Source organism: Bos indicus x Bos taurus, chromosome 10 (assembly GCF_003369695.1).
Source record: "Bos indicus x Bos taurus breed Angus x Brahman F1 hybrid chromosome 10, Bos_hybrid_MaternalHap_v2.0, whole genome shotgun sequence".
NCBI lineage: Eukaryota > Metazoa > Chordata > Mammalia > Artiodactyla > Bovidae > Bos > Bos indicus x Bos taurus.
In genome coordinates, this window is record NC_040085.1 from 45,543,379 (window position 1) to 45,568,835 (window position 25,457).

The window sequence follows — 25,457 nt, forward strand, 5'->3', positions numbered from 1 at the left end:
GGAAATATGGGAAATTTGACTTAATTGTAAAAGACATTTTAAATTAGAACAGTGGATCTCAGATGGCTCTTGAATTTGTACTTATTTGCATATATTACCAATTAGTCAGAAAATTGGGAAATTTCTGGTTACACTAATATTTGAATATAGTTACATAACAGTTTGGAAAATCTCAGTTAATAACAGTGAAATGAGCTCCCTTTTAAATCTAAATCCTATTAAAGCTTTATGCAAGATTCTTTATGTAACTTTGGTTTCCAAACAAAGCAACCATTCCAGATAAGGTATAAAATCATTTATTCTTCACACTGGGTCTTCATTAAAGCTCATCTGATCTTTCGTTTCAGTGTTTCAGAGTTTGCTTCACATCTCACAAAGGTTTTCTCCCGGGCTGGGTGAAGTAGTAGATCATTCATGTTTTCTGAGCAAAATGTCATTCTGCATAGGAAACATCAAACAAACATAGCACTAAGCTTTGGGTGGAGCTTATTGAAATGTTTCGTCCTTTGTTAAATACTCAATTCATGTAACATGAACTTTATGCTATTTTTTTTAAAAGAAAAAAAAAAAAACAAAAAAGCTAGGTCTTTAAGACCGCAAATATTTTTATAACTTCAGAGAAAAACAAAAGCCAAATCAGTTAAAGCAATCTGTGTAAGGCTTCCAGGAGCTCTTCATGGTGTGATATTTCACTTCTGTAAAGAACTCAAAGTCCTAGGGCAGTCCTGCTTTGTTCTGCCTTATACAGCTCATCAAAGATTTGAGAGTAACAATTGTTTCTTTCACTACATGACCCTGTCTCCAAGGCAAACATTCGCACTTTCTTCAACTGTTCCTCACAGGCAGGCTTCGCTCCCAGCCTTCCTTCTTTGGACACACTCCAGTTTGTCAACAGCCTTCTTAAAGGTACCTGGGCATGAGGCCACTGTCACCAGCATCTGCCTGGCTCAGCAGTGTAAGCCTGCCCTTCCCTTTTATTTGATCTTCCAGCCACAAAGGACATCACCATGGGTTCTGGGTCTCTCTTGGAGACCAACAGCTGATGACTTTGACCATTGGTTTGGCCTGAGATGCTATTTTGTGTTACTGACTTCAATTGAATCTATTTGGGGGGGGAAAAATAGCAATAGTCACAGAGAATTGTAGTTTTAGCTTCTTTTTAAAAAAAAAAAATGTATCTAAGGTCAAGTATTTACTAAATCAAACATCTAAAATTAAAAAGTATTGTAATTATGGATGCATTTGAAAAATTCAAATAGTAAAGAAATATATAAAGTTGAGTATTAAAGGTCTTCTCCATCACCTTTCACTAATATGACTCCTCTCCCTGTTTTCATGGTTTGGTTTCTGTCTTTCCAGACCTCTTTCTATGCATTTACACTTATATGGATGTTCATATACAAATATAAAATATGTTGTATGAATTTTTCTGAAAAAATTTCCTCATTATCAAATAACATACTTGGAGACCTGTTTGTATAAGTATATACACATCTATTTCATTCTCAGATGGGCCTAAAGATGATCATACTAAGTGAAGTAAGTCAGACAGAAAGATAAATACCATATGATATCACTTATATGTGGAATCTAAAATATCATACAAATGAACTTGTTTACAAAACAGAAATAGACTCACAGACATAGAAAACAAACTTATGCTTACCAAAGGGAGAAGTGAAAGGGAAGAATAATTTGGGAATTTGGAATTAACAGATACACACTACTCTACATAAAGTAGATGGACATCAAAGACCTTAGCACAAAGAACTATATTCAATATCTTGTAATAACCCATAATGAAAAAGAATCTGGATAGGTGAATCACTTTGCTGTATACCCGAAATACTATAAATCGACTATATTTCAAAAAAAAAATCTATTTGATTCTTTCTCACCTGCTATATAACATTCCAGTGTATGAATGTACCACAGTGCATTTAGCCATTTTCCTATTAATGCAGATTTGGATTTTCCCCAATGGGTTAGTATTTACAAATAGTACTGCAACAAACATTTTAGTGCATAGATATCCTTAGTGGATATGTTGAATATTTCCCCAGGGTAGACACCTAGCATAAAATTCTGGGTCAAGATTCTGCATATGTCAAATTTTGATAATATAAGCTCCATGAGACCAGGGGCTTTATCTACTCTGTTTACTACCATATATCCGGTAGCCACAGCAGTGTCTAGCATAAGATATATGTTCACTAAATGTTAGTTGTTGAATGAAATTCCCCTACAGAAGCTCTGTAATTTATACTTCCACGAATAGTATATGAGAATGCCCGTTTCTCCACCCCTCTACTAACTCTGGATGTTATCTGTGTTGTGACTCCTGCAAAACTAATGGGTCACCAGTGATAATTTCATTGATTTTTGGTCTGCGTTTGTATGATTACTGAGGCAATCAAATATCTTCTCATTTTGTTTAGCCAATCACTTTTCATGTCTTGCTATAGAACCAATCTTCTCTGCTCTCGGTCTTCACCCTACAACAGTCCTCTCACCCCTGACTTTGTGCTTTGGGGGAAGAAAGTCACCTCTCATTCAACTCCTTCCACAGAGGTAAAGAGCAAGTCACTTAACCATTTTTTTTCTCTCTCTTATTGTTAGCAAAGAGATTAAGATAGTGAGGTTTGTTTGCATCCCAGCTCTGGGATTTTAGTTTGTAAAAGGTACTCAGAAATTGGTAGTTGTTATTAGCTGCATGAGGTACATATTATAATTCCCATTTGTTCCTAAAGAACTGAGTCTCAGAGAGGAACAGTTATTGTCTGAGCCGACATAGGTGGAAGCAGTGAAATCAAGATTTGACTTTAGGTCCAGCTGATGCAGAGGTCATTGGATTCTGTCTGCGTATTGTTCTTCTCACTGCCTGTCTCTCTGGGAATCCCTCTTAGCCTCCCTGAAGCCTGCTGCAACACTGACCCACAGAACCAACCTGAACCGTTGTCTTTCTTAGACTTCTAGACCCTGCAATACTAGACTCTCACTATTCAGAGTGTGATCCATGGGCCAGCAGCATCAGCAGCACCTGGGAGCTTGTTAGAAATGTAGACTCTCAGGCTCCATCTCTACCTACTGAAGCAGAGCCTACATTTTAACATGATTCCCAGATGATTCATGTGCACATTAAAGTTTGAGAAACCCTGGGATGAAGCAGATCATTAGTAAAATTAACGCATCTTATTTTCCTAATTAGGTCCTGGAGTTTCTTAATGCCCAAAGCCACAACTCTGACTTTTTTTTGGCATTCTTCCCAATGGCGTTCCCAATGGCGTCCAAAGACCTATAGGAAGCACTGAGTTAAAAACTTAAAAAACTATAGGCCCCAGATCCCTTCCTTCCTTTTCATGATGTACCTCTTATAGCCCTGAGGAAAGCTGTGATGTGCATATATATTCATTTCCAGCTCTACAACACTGCTAGGTTAAAGAAAGTCAGATCAATGGGACCATGACTAATGGAGGCGGAGCTGTTAGAAACTGCAGAGGCAACGAATGGGCAATGGGTCAGACGAACTAAGTCAGACCTGGGCTCAGACAAGTATTAGCAATGTCCCCAAGGTGTGTAACTCCTGTGAGCCTCAGGCTCCTAAAATACTACCTGTTTCAAAGGGTCACTGGGAAGCTTCTGTGAGGTGAATGCTCTGGAGCCCCTAGTTCAAGCCCATGGTGCAGCAAGGCTCTGGAACACTGCTCTCATTCCTCCCTTCTTTCCTTCTGCAGAGCTGTGTGGGTAAGCACCAGGGGAGAAGGCAGCCCTGTGTTTTATACTATCATTCGGGTCGAGGCACCTAGAACTGTCATGGCGAGCGGCCTCTAAAACTGAGGATTTACTCTCTAGCTGAGAGAATCCGGGGAGGGTTGATGCCCAGAAGCTGAGCTGCTCTAAAGGGCCAACAAGTCATGCAAGAATAGCTAAGCGCTGAAGAGGAGAGAAGCAGTTTAATTTTCTCAAATTGATCATGTGGAGAAATCTGTCGGCTGACTGCAGAGTATGCTTTTAGTAATTGCCAGGATTTTGTATCCCAGGGAGATAAAATCTCACAGTGCGGTTGTGTGAGGGACTCGGGGCATAAATCTGCCACGGGCGGCTGCTAGTAGCGACACCCCAGGGGTAAGGGAGGAGAGCAGTTCAGAGGTGAGGGGCGTGCTGCTCTTCAGCTCCGCTGGCCACACTCCAGAGAGAAAGCGGGCTGCTCAACAGAGGGCAGTAGGAAAGGAGAGACACATTTCCTGAATAGAGTGGGGAGGAGACAGAAGAGGGTCTGCGGAACTGCAGAACCACAGAAAAGCACGGCAGCCCTGGGAAAATATACCGAGCATCCCTTTGCTCTGCTGAGAGGACTGAGGGAGCCGCTGGACATCCTTTCTTGCCTTAACTCCCTGCCCTCAACCCACCCCTGCCCTCAACCCCCACCGTGGGCCAAGGGAGATATTCAGTCACACAGAACCATACCTCCTGAGGGTAACCCGCTGGTCCACACCAGAATTTCCTAGGGCTCTTATTACCAAATGTGTGGTCCTCCATAGACCACAGCCAGTCAGAAGCTCTTCAGGTGGGTCTGGGAATTCTGCATGTATCATAAGCTTCCCAGCAATCCCTTGGCATTCTAAGATTTGAAAGGTGCCACTTCAGGGTGAGATTTTGAGATTGTGATCTGCTAAAAGCATTTCTCTGGGTAAACAACAAAGAAGAAATGTCACTTCTAGGTCCTTGCTGTTCAAAATGTGGTCCTTGGGCCAGCACGTGGTGAAATCTGAAGAGCACTGGGCCAGGGAGTGGTTCTCAGACTCTGGAGGCAGGTAGCTGTTAACTGGGGGCTGGGGAGCACAGAGGAAAGAGGCTAGATGGGAATCAGAGACCTGGGTGTAAATCTTGGTCCTTCCACCTGTGGCTTTGGGAACTCAGGATGGTCATTGCACCTTTTTGAGCATCTGTATGCCATCGTTGGAACATAACAAGGCCCACTTCATAAGATAAATGCAAGTATTAAATTGTGAGAGTACTGATGTAGGTAGATGCTCAACAGATGTTAGGAGGAGGTTGAAAAAGCACTCACCTTTGCTGTGTTTCTCCCACTTTGACGCTGATGCTCTTCAGAGCAAGGCCTGAGTGAAGGGACCCTCTTCCCCAAGGGATGATGGTTTGGACCGTATTCCAGACATTGGACCACACCATGCGGTTTTCCCACTTGAACTTGATCATGATCAGTTCCCCAATATCCACATCCAATGTTATTAGAAAGGAATAGGTTTCATTACTAGTAATTCCTTTGCTCCTTGAAGATACAAAGGAAACCAGACATAGTCAGTTGATTTGTAACGGCAAAGTGATGCTTTCAGGATGGGATTTTCAGGATGTGTTAGATTTGCCTGAATGACTCATGATGGTCTTTTCTGCTGCATTTCCCAAAGTGGTGGTGGACAGACTATTAATAGAGATAGCAATAGATGTGCCAGGATAAAAAAGGGTTTTCCAGAGCAGTAATACTGGGAAAACCATCTTATTTTCTGTGATAGCATGTTTAAAAGGTTGCAAGTGTTCTGCAGTGATGAATCTAGTTAACTTTGTTTAGCTCAGGCTTCCTAATCTCTAGCTTAATACATCAGGAGAACTGCCTCCAAAAAAGGCAGGTGTCTCTGGGCAATACAGCTCTCTGTAGGTTCTGTAGGTTCATGATCAATACATGAGCACCACACTACAGTCTTCTCTCCAGATCAGTGCTTTTCTTCCTCCCCAACATAAATAGAAACTTCCATTAAGACAACAAGTATAGCAGTAATAGAAAACCATATATAAAAGGGATGTACCAGTTTGGAGCAAAATTTAAATGCAGATCCTTAGGTTTCATTATCAGCTTTACTCACTAATCTCCAAGACATTAAAATGTCCCAATATTGACAGAGCAGTCAGGCACTCTTTCCACTACTTAGAACAATCCCTGCTCCCCCAGGGAGAGATTTGGGATGGTGCAGAGTTAACACTGGATTTAGGGTGAGACAGGTGGCTGGAGGATTCCCTGGCTCAGCTCATCTTAGCTCTTCCTGCAGGAATGTGCAAAGCACCATTTAGGAATCCACCCACCCCACTAGGCTGGGAGCACCCTAAGGATAGGGTCCTCTCTACCTCTAGTGCAGAGCACTGACACCTCCTTGCTGAGTGACTGAACCCGTGGGATGATTGGAGGTTCAAAATCAGGGGTGATTTTCAGGAGGCTGAGAACCGTCCCTGGAGCAGATGAAGGCTGGTGTCACTTCCCAAGGAGAGCCCATGCTAAGGGTGGAGATGCTGAAATAAAGCGGCCGGTGAAGCTGGCCAGCTTGTGCAGGAGGCGTGAAGCCACTGCCTGTGTTGTGAGCAGGTGTGTAGCAGGGCAAAGGACAGGTGGGGAGGGCTGGCAGTGCAGGCTGACTGAGTGGAAAATTCGTGCCAAGTTGCATGAGACCAGTTTTATTTCCGGGTTATGGTTTTCGGAACTCTCTGGAAAGGTGCTCAGGGCCTTCCTGGGGACAGGAATGTGTCCTGCGCCTGCTCTCAGCATTCCTCCTAGACTGGCCACCTCTGGTTCCCCTTTACATTCGGCCCCTGTGGCTTCGGGCCCATCACAAACACAGGTGGCAGCGACATAAAGTAATGGCTGGGACTGGGCGAGGCCGAGGAGGCGTGACAAGGTGCCGAGCGTGGGCCGATGTCCCGTCAGACAGGGTGTCTGGGACACTCATACTGGGCTGAGAAGAGTGAGCTGTGCCTGGCCCGACCCTTGGAAAGCAGAGTCCATCCAGAGCCTGTGAGAAAACTAAGCCTGTCCTCACCACAGACGGGGCTGTATCTCATACTCACAGAGTGATGGGGATCTTCTGCCTCTCCCCTCTTGTTCCGAGGAATGACACGGTGAAAGTTGGTTCTACAGGGTTCTCAGTTTGGTTGATGAACTGAATCTTGAACTGGTAATGATAAACTGGAGGGGGGTGGGATGGCGACGGAGAGAGAAAGACAACGTAAGCAGAAATTTTTAAAATAAAAAATCTTGTATTTTTTAAAATTTAAGAAAGCAGAGAGAAAAGTATGGATGAATAGATAGCCCAATTTGTTTTCTGGGTGGTGGAATTCTGAAAGTTTTTTTATTTTCCTTTTTTTCCTTCTCTGAATTTCTTTAATGTCTAAGAGGACTTATGTTTGTAATATAATAAGTATTATCCAGCAAAAAAAAAGAAAGAAGGCAGAATAGGAGTATAGTTTGTATTCTATATATTTCTAGATGAAGTTCTGTTATACCATTCCACGTACTTAGCAGGGGTCCCCGTTTATAAATGAAAGGATAGACTGCCTTTGAGGCCGCTGACAAAAGCAAGAGAACACATTGTTGTTTTCACTTTTGCTTGTATTTGATGGTGTTAGTTTTAGGGTGGGACAGAGCAACAGCCAAGAAATATGCCGTGATGACCACATCTCTGCCTTCTGGGGCTTGGAAACTGGTTTTGTGGGGTTCAACAGCACATTTCCTGATAGAAATAAGACAACCAGTTCTAGTACCTGGGCCTAAAATTGTCCTATCTTTTCAAGTGTCCAGAATGTCCTTGTTCTGTGTTGTTTGGAATAGGGAAATTAATTTTATTCTTCTTTACCTAAACATAGCCTATATTTAGCTAATAAAAGCAAATGACTTACTATCAGACAGGTGTTGTTAAACATTTTGCATGGCATCATCTCAGTTACTCATCATAATGACCCTAGGAGGAGGGTATTGCAATTATCAGCCTCATTTAAAACATTTTATTTATTTTATTTTTGGCTGCACTGGGTCTTTGTTGCTGCACGTGGACGTTCTCTAGTTGCGGGGGTGGGGCCACTCTTTGCTGCAGTGAACGGTTTCTCATTTCGCTGGCTTCTCGTTGAGGAGCACAGTCTAGGTGTACAGGCTCAGGAGTTGTGGGGCATGGGTTTAGTTGCTCTGAGGAATGTGGAATCTTCCTGGAGCAGGGATCAAACCCATGTCCCCTGCATTGCAGGCGGGTGCTTTACCACTGAATATCAGGGAAGTACTATCAGCCTCATTTTATAAAGAACAAAACCAGGGCTAGAGAGGTGAAGTGACCTGCTCAGGGTCCCATAGCAGAGTCTGTGCTCACGGCCTGGATCAATTGCCTTGCTCAGCCTGCACTGTTACATCAACCAGCTGTGGGGCTCTTTTCAAAATTATCCCACCTCATTTCCAAATAACTGATGGCTGCTTGGACTTCTTTATCTTGCTGTCTCCATATTCTCTAAGTACTTGTAGCTCTTTAGCTTAAACAGGCTTAATATGGCATGTCAACTTGATTGGTAGGACTGCCTGGGGCCCCATGTTGAGATGGGCTGTGAGACCATGTCTAGGCTCTTAGGAGGACTGCTGTCTGCCCTGGGCAAAGGATAGGGGACATATGATTACTTGTTGTTATTTGCTTTTTCCGTTCTAGATAATGATTAATCTACTAATCCTGATACAGTGCTTGCACATAGTAGTTGCTTAATAAACATGTGTGGGATGCATGAACTGACAATTTGGGAATATCAGGATGTGTATGAACATTAGGAAGATGGAAATCACCCCAGAGAATTCAAAATTGGAGTTCTCAGCTTTGTTGTAGAATTCCTTCTGGAAAGCATAGATCATGGAACTTACCACTTGATTATCCATTCCATGCACCCAGCATGTGGAAATTCACCATCCTCAGGAATCAATCTACTTACTCCCAAATGGTACATTTCCACTGGAGGTTGGTAGCTACACAGACCTGGCAGCAGCGGTGGCTAATGGCACATTGCCAACACATCAGCTGCAGGGTTCTGTGTGCCTGTATTGCTGGGTTTCTGGGTTATTTACACAACTCTAACCTTTGGCATAAGCCCATTTTCCCGTTTGGGTTTTGCAGTGGATTGGCTGCAGTCCTCTGCATAATAGGTGCTCAAATATTCCAGCCTGGAATAAAATAGTTAGATGCTCTCAAGACTGTGAGGCTGTGGGTGAGAAATAAGAGAAGGACTGAGGGACCCCAGGAAGGATCCCTAAACCCTTGAATGACAGTGGTGGAGACAGAGACTCTGGTCTATCATCCCAGAAGCCTCTGGAGAGATCTTATGCTATTTGGGGTCTGCCTAGGGAACTTTGTAACAAGTAAATAGTTGAAGTTGAACAAGTTGAAGTTGAACTTGTAAGTTGAACTTGTAAGTTGAACTTGTAAGTTCAACTTGTAAGTTGAACTGAGACAAAAAGATATGAGACAAGGCATTGGGGGTGTGGGGTAGACTGTGGACAGGATGACACGAGAGAACTGGTCTCTAGTTAATTCCCAAACAAGGAGGCAGAGAATCTTCCAGAGTATGTAAGGAACTCATAACAACCAGTTTAATATGTATTCATTAGAAATCTACTACCCAGCCCAGTGAATAAAATAGTGTAATTGGCTGTATCCATGGTAATACATTGACTAACATTTATTTTGTTTACCTGTGCCTGGCACTTTGTATTTTTATCTCATTTAATCCTTATGACAGGTGATACTATTATTATTTCATTTAAGAGAAGAGGAAACTGAAGCACAGAGAGGTTAAGTGATTTTTCCAGTATCACACAGCTAGTAAGTAGCATAGCTATGACGTAAGTCCAGGCCACCTGACTCCAGAACTCGAACTTTTAAATGTTTATACCCAGGACCAATAGCTTTATATACCCTAAGGAAAATGTTCATGTGTGGAAAGAGGTTGAAGTTCAAAGACATCATAAAAGAATTTTTAATTAAAAATAAATTAAAGACACCCTAAATATTCACCAATAGAGAAATGACTATGGGCTAATAATGACAATTATTAGAATTACCATTTAGCTCTTTGTTTTGTTCCAGACACTTAACTATTGTTTCTCAAAATTATTTCATTTCTCTTTTCTACAACTTTGTAAGATGCCTACTTTAACCTCCCTTTGCATCATTTTACAAATGAAGAAGCTGAAGCTCAGGAAATTTGAGTAACTTGTCCATTGTCGTGAACCTATGAACTAGTGAAGCTGCAATTAGACTTTAGTCTGCTGATTTCAAGTTCATATTCCCAAACGTGATTTACTCTTATGAAGTGATTACAAGATATTTTTGGAATGGTTTCAATGCTTATGAAAGAAGTGGGGAAAAAACCCCAACCAGCCATCAGGATACACATGGTACATCTAACATGAGACTAATTCTAATAAAACAGAATGCACAGAAGGAGGGAGATTTGCAAAAATATTAAGTGATTATCTCTGGGGAGGGGAGAGAAGTAACTTTTATTATCTTTTTTGTGATTTTCTGCAAGTTCCACATTTTCTGCCATGAGTATGTATTCTAATTAGACTCTTCTTGGAAAAAGAAAAGTTTTTAAAAGTATTAAGAAAGATAACAGAACCAGAAGCTGTGGTCCTGGCCTTAGAGGTGCTTTGCAGCTGGGAAGCAGATCACTTCTGTGACCCTTGTCACCTCCTATCCAGTCTCATGGGCATCAGTGTCCAGGATCTTCTCCCCTTGAGGGCAGTGTTGGGGTCGTGTTAACACTTGAACCTCAGCGATTCACAGCACACATTGGGAATCTAAGGAGTGCTTCTGGGGCTTTTTGTGTGAAAACAAGGCGAACACATGTTACATTAAAGAGCCTAATTGTGAATAGGACTAATCAGAATATTGCTTCCACTTGTTGAGATCCTGCTAAAACATCAGGCTACATACTAAGTGCTTGTTGTTGTTGTTGTTGAGTCGCTAAGTCGTGTCAGACTCTTTGCAACACCCTGGACTGTAACCCACCAGGCTCCTCTGTCCATGGGATTTCCCAGGCAAGAATACTGGAGTGGGTTGCCATTTCCTTCTCCAGGGGATCTTCCCTACCCAGAGATCGAAGCCACATCTCCTGCATTGGCAGGTGGATTCTTTACCGCTGAGCCACCAGGGAAGCCCTATACTAAGTGCTTTGCATACATTATTTTTGTCCTCCAGACTAAATGAGGATAACACGGTAAGACTGCATTTTCTACACCTACCCCTGCTGTCCTGGTCCACTCTCTACCCAGTTCTGGACCCCAGGATGTGACCCCCAGAGCCTCATCTCCTGGCTTCCTTATTGGATGGCTTCTGGTTCACACTGACCCACTGAGGACGCACCAGCAGGAGATCAGGGCAGAGCAGAGAGAGGTCAGGGTATTTCTCTGCTCCCTCCTGCTTTGAAGCCTGACTGTAGTAACTGCTGTCCCTGATGAGCTGCTGTCAGTAGCTTCTCCTCCACAGCTTACATTCTCTTTGGCTATTCCTTCTCTTCGCTTCTCCGAGTACCCTGTTTGTTAGATTTGAGGTGCATAAACATCCCATGTTGCTTTCCTTATTATCACCCACCCTGTCGAAGGAGTTCTGCCTGCTCTCTACTCAGGTGAGTAGAGTCCTGTTTACTGCTGAGACCCAGAGAGGTGGGGTGTCAGTGATCCCGATGAATTACAAATAAGGAAGCAGAGATTTGCGATTCACTGGTGTCTCACTCGGTAAAGAAGCCTCCTGCCAACGCAGGAGATGCAGGTTCGATCCTTGTGTCAAGAAGATCCCCTGGAGAAGGAAATGACAACCCACTTTAGTATTCTTGCCTGGGAAATCCCATGGACAGAGGAGCCTGGCTAGTTACAGTCCAGGGCATTGCAGAGAGATGGACATGACTTAGCGACTAATCAACAAGAAAGCAGAGATTTGGAGAGGAGTCCAAGGTGACTCAGATAGAAGTGGAGCTGACTCTGAACCCAGGTGTCTGTCTGATTCCAAAAGGTCCTTCCCACTGTGTCCTGGGATTCTGGTTCTGGCAAGCTGAATCTTCCCTTTGAAAGCAAACAGCAAACAGCCCTGAAGAAAAGCTGCAGTCTATACCTGCCTCCTGTGAAGCCACCAAAACCAAGTGCCTGCAGGGTCTGATCCACTGACATCCATCCTGGGCTATCACTGTTGTTGCTGCTTCGCAGTTGTTGGTCTGCTAAATGTCCAGCCCCCAGGGCAGGGATAAATGTTTCATGTCCCTGCACTGGAGATGGGTTTTTGTCTTCCTTTGGTCTTAAAATGTGAGTAGGAAGAGACCAATTTCCATATCTGAGATGTCATGGTTCCCACGATTCTGAAGGAAGGGATTGGCTTTGATAATTCCAAAGGTTCTGTTAGCGCTCACATCCTATGGATGAGAATTATCTGTGCCCTGCAGTGTCTCCCTGTGCCCTGCAGATGGTTCAGGCGGTCAGAACCATCAAGGGTGTGTAAATCGTGGAGGTCACAGACGTGCAGAAACACGGGCACCCACGTCTGCAGAAGCATGATGCCCAAACCCATCACACAGTGATAGCACAAGGAATTCCTTTTGCCCTGCACTAGGAAAGCCACTTCTGGGGAGAAATATTGAAATTATTTTTTGTAATATGTAAGATATTTTCATGTTTAGAACTATTTATTTGTTCTTATTTTGGATTTTGTGTTTTTCCTTTAAAAATAAAAAAGACCATTTGCCTTTTATTTCCCACCACACCCCAGGACAATGATGCTGTTCCAACGATTAAGGAAAAAAACATGAATAATTTTTGCTCACTTTACCTTATGGCATATTTAATAAGGATTTTAAAAAATGATTTCGGGGAAATGCTTTTGATCCTGTGACTGCAGGGAGCACAACGTGTTCCTCAGTGCAGGCAGGAGAAGTTATTTCAGGTCTTAATGGTGCAAAGCATGAAATAGCCCGTTAACCTTGGATGAGATCAGGCAAAGTCCACCTGGGGCAGAGGTATGAGGCCTCTGGAGAGTCTCCTCACCAGATCGCCCCCCTGGGGCTCAGACACCCTAGAAACCCTGGATCCTAGTTTCGTGTGGACCCCACTGATGCCACTTAACAAAAAAATAAGTTCCTTTTTACAAGGTAGCTACTATGGGCACCAGGTCATGGAAATTTATAAAAAAGGAATTTTTTTTCTTTTTTTTTTTAATCTCGTGGAAAATATTCTGAATCATTAGATAGTGGCTTTGGGAGATATTATGACTCTCTTTGCAAACATCAGAGAGGTCTTTTTTTTTTTTTTGAATGTATAGATTTTTCTCTCATGGAGATGGTAAGAATGAGATCTTGTGTTCTCTTGCAGCACTATGGTCTTGTTCCTAGATCTTATATGCCTCTAACCGGAGAGGGACGCTGAAGAGCATGGAATTGAGATGATGGTCTTAAGCAGGGGATTAATGTAGGAATAGCCAGCACTAGCAGGGGCTGGCTGAATGAACTCAGAACAGGATCAAGGGAAGAAGAGAAATGGGCTTTTTTGTTTTTCTGATTTTAGTTTAAGATAGCATTTTTTTTTTCAATTCATCCATTTTTAATTGAAGAATAATTGCTTTACTATATTGTATTAGTTTCTGCCATCCATCAACATGAATCAGCCATAGGTATACATATGTCCAGAAGACAAGAGTGCTCTCATCAGCTGGTGCGAATTCTCACTGGCTGGCTGGGCCCAGAGAGCAGGGAGAAAGTACAGGCAGGAGGAGGACGAGGAGGAGAGGAGGGATGATGGACTACTGTGTCTCAGGAATGAGCTGGTAATAGTACTGAGTGAACTGGTCTCCGTCCTAATGCTTAGGCCATGTGTGGTGAAAGGAGCGAAGCCCATGGAATGGGGGAGACCTGGGGTCAAACATTATGTTTGGCACTGTGCAGGGCTCTGTGGGGCTCCTGGGCACAAGGTCTTTCTGTGTCCCCCACTTCTTTGATTATAGGAAACAGCCTTCATTCAGCCTCCATGAACTTCCCTGAGTTCCAACGGGCAGATTCCAGCAGTTGCTAATTAGGGGAGGGAGGGGATTCGAGACCAGGGAGAAACTAACAGTCAGGGGAAACAACAGTGCAGCCTTGGGGGCAAGGTCCTGTTTCCTCATCAAGGGATACACACCACAGTGTCCTTTACCCATCTTGCAGATACTGGAAACCCACTCCAGGTGGAAGAAGGTATAACAATGGTGTGCTGCCCACAAGCATGTAGACCCCAGAGCAACTGGTTGATGATGCTGACTCCCACTTACGTCACCAGCAGCCCAGCAGAAGAATGTCCACGAGCTGATCATACCCTTTTTGAACAATTACTATAAAACTTCTCACTATCTTGCCCCAGTTGGGACACACAGTTTTGAGGGCATTAGCCAGCTGTGGCCCCCTTTCCCTAGCAAAGCAATAAAGCTCTTCTTTTCTACTTCACCCAAAACTCTGTCTGAGATTCGATTCAGCACCAGTGTACAAGTTTTCAGCATAACATTTGCTCCTTATAAGCTGGGTGGCTTTGGGGAGGTGATTTAGCCTCACTGAATCTCAATTTATCTGTTGGAAAATTAGGCAACATCAGTCTCCCCCCTTCCATCTCCATCTCTCTCTGTCTGTAAGTTGTTGTGAGGATTAAATGATAAATGAAATAATTGATGCAACACATCCAGCATAGTGCCTGAACCTAGTAAGCTCCCCTGAGTGCTGCTTTCTTCTCTTCCACCCCATTACCGCCTCCAGTTGCTGTGAGGATTAAATTAGATAAGGTGCTTGCTAGCAGAACTACATACAGGTTTGTTTCCCGCCTCCTTCTCGAAAAAAAAAAAAAGGCTCCCAAACTAGCAAAATTTCCTTCCAAAAGGGTGAGATTGGAAGTGGGCGATAAATTGCCTCGTTTCCCTCGGCGACTGTTTCCCAATTCTCTTTCTACTCCTGCTGTCCTCTTCCATGTTTACCCGAATTCTGGTGTATGGTTGTAGAAAATAGATCCTTTGATGGTTTTGTCAAAATATCTTGGGAGCCAGAGGAATGAGAACCAAGTTAGTCATCCTTTCTGCAACTACAATCAGGAGGCGATGTTTATCTTGCCCAGCCAGACCCTGCACTGAAATATATAGTACAATTAGATGTCCTTGAAAAATGTGGCTTGTGGATGCTCTGTAACCAGGGATGGGCAAGTTTGTTCCTTTATGAATCTATAAGTACTCATCAAAGGCTGGAGGTGGTCACTGAAATATACTTTGGGAGCCCAAGTCACAATGATCGTGGCATGGTGGCTGAGGAGGGGAGCAGTTATGGGGCCTAGATTAAAGACTTGATGTCAGCACTATCAATAGAACTTTCTAGATGATGGAAACCGTCTATTTCTGTACTCTCTGATATGGCAGCCACATAGTTGAGCATTTGAAAGGCGGCTAGTATGACTGAGGTTTCAAGGTTTTAATTTTAAGTAATTTAAATAGCCACATATGGTTAGTGTAGCATTATATAGGGCTTCCCAGGTGGAACAGTGGTAAAGAATCCACCTGTCAATGCAGGAGACATGGGTTCAATCCCTGGGTCGGGAAGATAGCCTCTGGAAATGGGCTACCCGCTCCAATATTCTTGCCTGAGAAATCCCTTGGAGAGAGGAGCCTGGTGGGCTACAGACCGTGGGGTCGCACAGAGTTGGACACAACTAAGCGTGCACGAGTGCAAGCAATATACAGGCTGCACACCCCAGGAGCAGCGGCTTTCACATGGGTGGGAGTCTCATCTGGGCATAATTTCCAGCTGTACCCAGGGTACCCGATGTGGCCGAAGGGCTCTGCTCCCTGCCAGCAAGTGAAATTAGGCTGAGCAAATTAGGACTGGAAAGGCTGAGGTGGATCTGGGGAGAATTTGGAGGGCCCAGGGGAGGGAACGGTGTGGTGCAGGCTGCAGCTCATCCCTGGAATCTCTCTGGGGCTGGGGGTTTGGTTCAGGCAGTCTTATCTCACAGTCCCAACACCGTATTTTCACTGGCTATCCCTGGAGCAAGATGAGCGGCTGGTGAGAAAGAGACTCAAGTGCTGCCTCCAGGGGACTCCTCTTCTGTCTTCTTGGGATAGATAGCACCCTGTGCACAGTGTGTGGGAGGGTGTTGGTCTCCCCTGAGCCCCCCTGAAGGAGGGCCTCTGCCTACCCTGGCTCATATTATGCTTGAAGAAGGAGTGATGGCCTGGCACAGTGGTTTTGGCAACTGCTGCGTGAGATAGTGCTGCCCTAATGTGATTCCTTGGTTCTCCTTCATAAGAAAAGGGTTCCTTTGAGTTCATACCAGCCATGTGTGGTGATCAGGCATCTGAACTCCTTGGCAAGGGAAAAACTCAGCCCGGCTTGTGGCAGCTACTCTTCCCTCCCCTCTTCCTTCTCTTGACTCTCTCACCTCCCGACCCCATATCCATACCCCCAGTAGAAGTCCTCCAGCAGGACCCAGTCCCTCACTTCAGATGCACAGCCCTGCCAGGAAGGTAAAAAATGACCCTGTCTCTTTCCAGCTGATCTCAAGGAGAAAGCAAGACCCTTCCCCACCTCTCCTCCTTCCCTCAACCCCATAGACAGACCATGGGCAGGTTACTGAGATTAAAAACCACTTGACTAATTGTTGGGAGTGCTTACTCCCTCAGTCGTGTCTGACTCTTTGCGACCCCATGGACTGTAGCCCACCAGGATCTTCTGTCCTTGGGATTTTCCAGGCAAGAATACTGGAGTGGGTTGCCATAGCCTCCTCCAGGGGATGGCCTGGGTCTAAATCCTGTCTCTGCTAAGACTTCCTTTTGTGTCCCTGGGCAAATGATTTTCTCTTATCTGGGCCTTTGTTTCCTTGTCTGGGAAATGTGGAATTGAACAGTTTCTTGAAATGCTAACATTCCAGGATTAGAGTAGATCCAGTGAAATGTGATTATCTGAGAGGCTTAATCACTCCAGGCTGCACTGCCATTTGAAAGAGGAGCTGGTTAACTGAAATGAGTGTCTAATTGGCAGTCTGGAGTGGGGGATCTCCCTGAAGCAGGAGGCCTTCCAAATTCCCTCACCTGCTCCGGGGGTCTCAGGCTCCTCCACCCCTCCAGGAAGGACAGCTGAAGGGACCCTCTGTCCCTCAGGCAAGAAAGATCCTGCCCTCACTCCACGTGCTCTCAGAAGCTATCCACTGCTCAAACGGATTTCTGTCATTCCTGGGCTGCACAGAAGGGCAATCTAGCTGGAGAACAAAAGTTCAGATAAACAAAAGAATCCTGTGCATGGGAGCTTGAACTTTGGAGTGTGGTAATGAAAGGAATGCCAGCCTGGGAGTCAGAGGGACCTGGGTTCTACGCCTCCTTCCAGGCTAACCGAACCTACGGACCTCACCTGGCTGTTGTGGGCACCATGAGAAGTCTGTGGCTGCACCAAATGTTTTTGTGTAAAACGCTGTGCAAATGCAAAGCGGTGTTGAGGGCGTTCACCTTCTGTAGCTACAGATATGTGCAGAGTAACAATCAAACGGCACTGGGCTCCTCCCAGGGCCGTGAGCCAGTGCTGTGAAAAGTAAGATGCTAAATCACTCCCGAGCTGTTTTAAGGATTAGGCAGAAATGTTAATGGCAACAGATGTCGGCTTGTTCCCTCCAGGAGGATTTAGGTTTCAGTGGAGTATTTCTCTGCTGGCTTCAGCCCAAATCACGGCCACAGCCCTTTTTCTGACCTCCAGTTCAACCTGGCAAGCAGAAGGGGCTCACTTTCTCCCTTGAGGCTGAGAAGCAGAACTTCTTCTAGGGAGGGCCTCAATAAGACAATGATCTCTTGTAAGATAAGCTGATTCAAATTTAGGAAGAAATGGGGAACCACAAATGTAGTCTGGAGCCCAGGTTTTTCCTGGCAGCCATGAGGAGAGATGAAAGCACTGGGTTCTAGCCTGGGTTTGGAGAAGCTTCCAAGGCCCTGTACAATGAGACCTGGTGATCCAGGCCTTCCGGATCTAACATTCTGTTAGCGGAAACACACTGGCTGAAACCACCCATCCTGGTCAGGCACCATAGTCATCACTTGCAAGGGTTATTCTACCACAGGAGGTCCTGGTAAGGAATGTGGAACTAACAAGCCACCACCGACTGGAAGAGTTCTGGAAAGGTCATAAGGAGATACCCCATGTCCTACCACTTTCCAGAATCTTCCTTGCTGGAATTCATTTTGGCTGAGCAATGTGTTAGGTAGGTAGAATAGGGAAAAGGAGTCCAAAATGGCGGTGGCTAAAAGACAAGGAAGGTCCGAGGACCAGAGTGAAGACTTCAGGCAGAACAAACAGAACAAACAGCACTCCTGGCTAAGCCCAATTTGCATAGGGCAGGCCCAGGTGGAGGAAAAAACATGTAAAAGGAGGAGCCAAAGCGCTTTCTCTCGGTCTCTCTCTCTCTCTCTCTCCCCCCCCACCCCCGCCCCCACTCCCCATGCACTCCTCCACTCTCTTCTCTTCGAGTCTTGGATTCTCCTGCTATCTTCTAAATAAAATAGAGCTGTAACACTGATTTGCCCAAGAGCTGTAGCATGATTTGTCCAAGACCTAAGAGCTGTGACGCGCCGAGGGCTTTAATGTCCGTCGCTCCACATCTTTGTTGTGATGAGACAAAGAACCGAGGAACATACACTCGCATGACAAATGCATGTGCCACCAGGAAGGACCCTAAGTCAGAATGATTGGCCAGAGAACCTGGAAACTAATCCCGTCACCTTTAAACCTGAGATGTCGAGCCACATGGAAGAGCAGTCCTCCTGGGTTCCCTTACTCTCCTGCTCTCTGCCCGGGTGCCCCTTCCCAATAAAGTCTCTTGCTTTATCAGCTCAGACAATTCATTTCTGAGTGTTAGAAAAGAGACCATTCTCTGGTCCTGGAAGGGATCCCCCTTCCTGCAACAATGCTAGGGGACCATGAAAATAGATGAAGAGAGCAGCCAACCAAAGGAGTGTTTCAGAAAGTATCAGGCTTTCTCCTCCAGCACTCGTCAGCGAGGAGGCCACATTCTTGGGGAAAGAGAGGCATGTGTCATCATCCCGGTCTGGAATCTGTGCAAACAGCAGATCCGGCAGTAGCTCCAGGAAAAGACTCCAGGGAACTCGTGAACCTTCAGACAAGCAGCTGCATTCTGCCCTTCTGAAGGCCCCCCTGCACTCACCTTTGAATGGGGACTGGGCTCGAGTCACCAGGAAGAGGCTCTTGCTCTTCTTGCTTTGCCGCTCCTGGCGGGTGTGGTAGCCCAGTGTGTTGCAACGACCCTTCTTGCAGCTCAGACACAGGCCTTGGCTGAAGCGGTCCATGTCTCTGCACAGGTAGGCCATGCTCTGCATGTCAGCGTGCAGCAAGGAGTCGATGAAGAGGTGCACTGACCGCTCATGGGCACATTTGACAGTCCGGGTGATGGCTGGAACACAGGGCAAGAAGAACGTTATCATCCCTTAATCTGGAAGATCACCTTGCTTCTCAGTGCAGAGTAGCACCATCTCAGGAAGGAGGATGGGGGTGCTGAGATCAGAGGTCAGCCTACTGACTACAGTGGGTGGCATAGCTGATGGAAAACTGCACAAAAAGTAGACCCTTTGCAGGCACTTACTGTAGGAGCATAATCCCAGGCTCTGAAGGCCTGCTGAGGGCACTCTGTATGTTACAATAGGTGTTTTAATAGGAGCCCTGAGTCACTAAGAAAATACTGAGTTCTTTAAGCAAGTTGTGTGTGTGTGTGTGTGTGTGTGTGTGTGAATTGCTCAGTCATGCCTGAGTCTTTGGGATCCCATGGACTGTAGCCTGCCAGGCTTCTCTGTCCATGGAATTCTCCAGGCAAGAATACTGGACTGGGTTGCCATTCCCTCCTCCAAGAGTTCTTCCTGACCCAGTGATCCAACCCAGGTCTCCTGTGTTGCAGACAGGTTCTTCACCATCTGAGCTGCCAGGAAAGTTCTCTTTAAGCAATTCTTTTGGAAATGAATTGTAATTCATTTTGGAAATATTTTAGTCGCAAACAGTTAAAAATGCACAACTGCTGATGCTCTAAGGGTGAGTTGGCAGAACAGGCTTGTGTGGAATGCCTCTTTGTATTTATTTAATTAAAAATTATTTTATTTTTGGCCGTGCTGGATCTGCGTTGCTGCACGTAGCCTTTCTCTGGTTTCAGAGAGCGGGGTCTACTTTCTCTTCGTGGCGCGCAGGCTTCTCATTGTGGTGGCTTCTCTGACCATGGAGCACAGGATCTAGGGTGTGCTGGTTTCTTCAGCAGTTGTGGTGCACAGGCTCAGTTGCCCCACAGCATGTGGGGTCTTAGTTCCTGGACCAGGGATGGAACTCCTTCTCCCTGCAGCGGAAGCGGGGAATCTTAACCACTGGACTTCCAGGGAAGTCCCTGGAATGCCTCTTTTCTTAATAAAGCTGGCTAAGCCAGTGCCCAAGCACTCTTGGGACTTGGCTACTGGTCTGGTGAGAGCTGAGGCCTCCCCGACCATGTATCAAAGCAGCCACAGCCTGCTCAATGTAACTGAACTGGATGACCAGCATGGGGATTTGGTTTGAGAAGGATGTGCTCCAGTGACCAGGTCTGAATGGACCTAAGCCAAAACAAGTTTAGGAGGTTTCTGTACCAAGGATTTTGACTTTTTTGGGGAGGGGAGGTTGTTTGGGGGTCTCCAAATCTTAATCTTTAGTGTTCTCTAGGAGTGTTGAACCACCACAAGGTATGACAAGAACTTCCTGTGAAAGTGGACCCCAGGTAGCTTAGCCAAATAATTTTCCCCAGGATTAGTCATCTCCGTTCCTGGTCACAAGCGGCTCTATTTGTTGAGCACCCACTATGAGGCAGGTACTACTGAGTACTTTCCCTGAATATTCACCACAGCTCCTCAAGGCAGCTCTTACAAGTGAGAAAACCGAGCTTCCAAGACAGTCTCCAACTCATGCAAGCTCACCTAGCCAGGAGGTGGTGAGGATGGTAAAGCAGTTATCAACTGACCATGTCAACATGTTCACCCCAGAATGGGATCACTTTCAAACATAAGGGTAAAGGAAATGGAGAAAAACCACCCTAAGGTGGGCAAGCTAAATAAATATACTTGGTCCCATCATTCTGAAGTTTAGCACAAAATAGAAAATGGTAGTAATTGGGCAAAGGCGTTCACCAGGTGATCAGCTAATGAACAGCATCTAGGGGTCTGTGTTGACCTTAGGGAGGGCATAGATCTGGGAAGAGGGCTGGCTGATCACCAGGGACTGCTGGTGACCAGAGGGCAGTGATCGGAGAGAGATGTTAAGGAATGATAAGGGGAAATTCCCAGAAAGTTTTCAGGCATGGGCTGGTGAAAGGCTGGGAGTCCAGCCAAGATGAGATAATGTCGAATGCGAAGGTCATTCTGGTACAGGAGACATGAAGGTGGATAAGGAAACACAAGATAGTGTGTGCTTAGCTCAGTTTTCAAATGATTGGGAGAAGGTGGTAAGTGGGGGTGGTCTGGGGGTCTCCAGTTGGCTTAGAGTGAGTTGGCAGGTCTTAATCAGGATATTATTTTATAATAGAGAGAAACTTGGAATACTTATTAAATGTATGGTTTTTGCTCACATTTTTGTTCTTTAATCCAGGGCCTGTTATCAAGGTTCATGTTAATGTTTTGGTTTTAGAGTTTGAGAGAGAAGGGGGAAAACACAACCCAGATAATGCCACAGTCAGTTTCAGCACTGAAACAAAGTCCCAAGGAAGTCACAAGGACCTATTTAGAGCTGAACTTTGAAATAGAAGAATCTTAGTAAAGAATGTCCCCTGGGGTCAGCTGATTAAACCTCATACTTGGGAGACCAAGAAGCCATGGTCTATTAAGTGGGTTAGCATGGGGCCAGAATAGAGGCAGCCCCTTGAATGAGGAAACTTCCAGAGAAAGAGGAATGACCACAGGCAGCAGGGCTCAATTTTCAGACGGGCTGATACCCCAGGAGAGACTTGGCTGGGTATGATGAGTGGAGATGAAAAGTGGGAATTCCTGGATGTGCCCTTAGCTCATCCTCCATGTCTGAGCTCCAGCAACCACTGCCTGTGAAGACTTGGTCTTGCCTGGGGAACAGCACCCTTTCCCACTCACACAAGCCCTCTCTCTGCATGGACTGGGTGACCATTCACTTTGAGCCCCATCCTTGCCAAACTCTTCCCCAAATCTCACAGAATGGATTCCCCTGGATCCAGAGGCCACACCAACTGTGGGGAGTGTAAGCCATCGTAGGCTAGTGCCTCTTTCTCACCATTTAAGCCATGCTTGGCGAAATGTTTGTAGAGCTCTAGGAAGTGGCATCCAGGCTGGTAGGAACCCCCATTGGGGTAGAAGTCATAGTGTGCTATGGGCTGTTTGATGCCCACACTCAGGCCCATGTGCTCCCAGGTAAAGGTGTGAATGGCGTCCACAAAATTGGCATCATCTGGTGAAAGCCGGTCACTGAGGGAGGCTTTTTCAAACAAAGGGCCTGCGGCGTCCAGCCCTAAGAGGAAAGCAATGGGAAGGATCAGATTGGAGCAAGAGGAGGCAGGGAGAAAGGCTCTTTTTAGCTTTCAGATGTTATTGCACATTCATGAGCTAGCAGGAAGAGGAAAATCCTAGGGCATAATCTTTCTCTAGAAAATCTTGTCATGACTTTTTTTGCAGTAAAATTAAAGTAATTCATGGTGCTTAAAATCGGACACAGACTGGTTATTATCTATGGGGAAAAGAGGTTTGCAGGAACTATCCAGTGGTAGAAATGAGGTTATAAGGGAATGCTTGATTTATTTAAGCAAATCAGTTTTAAGTACCTTTCAAGCTACTTTCGAGAGCATCTGTTTGCATACAAAAAACCACTGTGTTATTGCAAGTAGTTCTAACCTACCCATCAAAGAAAGAATTTATTTGCCTGCTTGTTGTCAATAATTTTCCTAAACAAGCTGGCTTTCTCTCTACACTAATGTCATTTCATTGGAATGTTCAGAACAGCCTTGGGACATTACTGTTCTCTGGGGAAAATGTCATGAGCAAACAGGACTGCTCACAGCTCTGTCCTTAAGTGACAGATATGTTTGCACAAGACAAGTGGCAGTCTCTGGCAGACTATAGTTGGGGAGTATTTATGCACTCAAGGAGTTTTGTCTGTCTGTCTTCCTTTACCTTTTCTGGAGGACCCTTTGTTGACCTGTATGAGGCCTGGCTTCTATCCTTGGTGGGGATGAAGGAATAGACTGGGGCCATGCCAGTCCCTGCTCTCCAACCCTCACCTGTAGTCACACATGAAGACTGTGGTTTATATTTCTTTCTTCATCAGGCTGACTATGAGATGACAACAGAGTAGTTAGCTGTCCTGTCACTTCTGATGTGTGTGGGCCTGGCTAATAATGCCTGATGTGGCCTGTGACACCAGCCAGCGTGGAGAGGGTCCTGGGCCCAGTGCTGCCTCTCTGCAGTTCTGACTTATCCTTCTAGGCCTGGTTTGTCTGTGAAGGGCCTCACTGGCCTTCTGTGATAAGTTCTTATGTCTGTTCACTCCCAGGTTATTGAGGGTTAAATCATGGAGGGCACCACGTACTGATCTACGATCAGGCCTCCCCAGTCACCAATGAGATGGAAAAAAAAAGAAAGGAAAATGAATTCTCATCATGACAGACTGGCTTCATTTAAATGTCTGCCATCATCCTTATCTTTTCTCAATGCTAAAATAAATCTCCTCTTTTATGAAGGAATGGTCACAGTAGATAGCAGTTGCCAAAAGTGTTCTTTCTTGATAAAGTAAAAGGTCACAGCAACTGTATTCATCTTCAATTTCGTTCAGACTGTTTTAAATTGTGAAATATTATTTTAGGCTGCTGGGTCTTGAAGGATGAGTAGGCATTTGGTAGGTAGGCTAGGGTTTGGTATTCCAGGCCAAGGGAATAGTGATTGCAAAGGCCCAAAAGGACAAGAGGCCATGGCGTATTTGCAGTAGAGTGGAGAAAAATCTAGTGTCCCGAAAGCCTGGAGCCACAACAAGGGACCAGGGTGAGGAGACGTTGGAGAGCCTTGGGGACACTACACCGGGAAGGGCCTTGTCTAGGCCTCCTAAGTTTCACCCTGTAGGAACCAGTGGGCCTCCGAGACTGGGCTGAGGAGTCAGCTCATCAGGCCTGTTCTTCTGAATGTGACTCTGGGTCAGCAGCGGGGAGGGGTGAGGATGGGTGGGGAGGATGAGGTGGGTATCTGGGCAGCCCGCTAGGAAAGGCCTTCTTGTGCGTCATCAGCTCTTCCTAGGTATCTTGCGGTATTTCCAAGCTGGCATAGAGCTTGGGGTTTTTGGTGCTGGGATCCCTCCCCTAATCCAGATGGGCCCCAGCGTAGGATCCACGTGTTTCATTAAAGTGGAAACAGAGGTAAAAACATGGCTGTCACAGGAAATGTAAGGCTGTCATTCATTTTTTTTTTTTCTAAATTTATTTTTAAGGAGGATAATTGCTTTACAATGTCGTGTTGGTTTCTGTTGTACAGTGAAGTGAATCGGCTATGTGTATACATATATCCCCTCCCTCTTAAGATTCCCTCCCACCCTCCACCCCACCCCTCTAGGTCAGCACAGCGCCGAGCTGAGCTCACTGTGCTCTACCGCAGCTTCCCGCTAGCTCTCTATTTCACACGTGGCAGTGTGTGCATGTCAGTGCTACTCTCAGTTCGGCCCACCCTTACTCTCCCACTGTGTCCACAAGTCCGTCCATTCTCTATGTCTGCGCCTTTCCTCCTGCCCTGCAAATAGGTTCGTCAGTGCCATTTTTCTAGGTTCCATGTATATGCATTAATATACGTATTATTATAGCTGTCATTCTTTAATCACATTGGGCTTTTAAAACTATAGGTTGGAAAATAAACTCTTTCCTATTACAAAAGTGTACAGAAAGTGTACCTTTTAGGTCCTATTTGGCATGACTGTGAGAGGCATTTGTTTGAGGAAAGGCGGTGATTTGCTCTAAATTCTCGGGGAACAGCAGTCTATGACAGCGGTCATGTTTGAAATAAATAGTGCTACAGGTCCTCCTGTGAACTCTAATACAGCTTGAAGGAAGCCGGGGGTGTGTTAATTATGAGCTTGTTGGAAAAGCAGGTCCCTGCTCCACGCCCCCGTGCAGTCGTGGAGATTATAGTTGTTAGTTATCAGGCATGGTTACCTGTAATTCTTCCAATCTTGTGCTTTCTGCTCATGTAACTGCCAGCGAATCCTGAGACATGTGCACCCAGGCTGTACCCAATTAGATGAACATGGCTTGGAGAAAATTGAACAGATTCCTGGAAGACAGTGGTGAGATGGTTACAGGAGGGGGAGAGCTGCCTAGATAAAAGCCTTTCGTGGGTCCAGACTGCTCTGGCTCTCTGTTCTTTGTACCGCAAGTGAGATGCTTAATTCCTACTCAGCACCCAAACTGTCTTCTCATCTTGCTGACTCTGTCCTGCTTCCACTCAGGCTCAGCTACTTGGGCCCCTGCCTGGTGATGCTACCTCTTGTCTGCCCAGCTTTGTTGTTGTTGTTGAGTCGCTCAGTTGTGTCTGACTCTCTGAGACCCCATGGACTGTAACCCGCCAGGCTCTTCTGTCCATGGGATTCTCCAGGCAAGAATACTG

The 25,457-nt window shown here is 45.4% G+C and overlaps 1 protein-coding gene across 2 annotated transcripts in view; it reads right to left on the bottom strand.

Annotated features, from left to right (window-relative positions):
* Positions 1–280: 280 nt before the first annotated feature.
* The window catches only part of LIPC (lipase C, hepatic type), a 186,688-nt gene continuing 161,511 nt past the window's right edge, over positions 281–25,457 (bottom strand). The window contains exons 6-11 of one of the 2 annotated variants that reach the window (XM_027553893.1): positions 25,007–25,124; positions 22,096–22,329; positions 19,001–19,246; positions 6,853–6,970; positions 5,072–5,290; positions 281–438 (exon numbers count right to left, since the gene is read on the bottom strand). In XM_027553893.1, coding sequence (XP_027409694.1) covers positions 327–438; positions 5,072–5,290; positions 6,853–6,970; positions 19,001–19,246; positions 22,096–22,329; positions 25,007–25,124 — 1,047 coding nt within the window. In that variant the 3' untranslated portion in view covers positions 281–326. The remainder of the gene's footprint in view (positions 439–5,071; positions 5,291–6,852; positions 6,971–19,000; positions 19,247–22,095; positions 22,330–25,006; positions 25,125–25,457) is intronic. The other variant, XM_027553894.1, reaches the window with a different exon arrangement.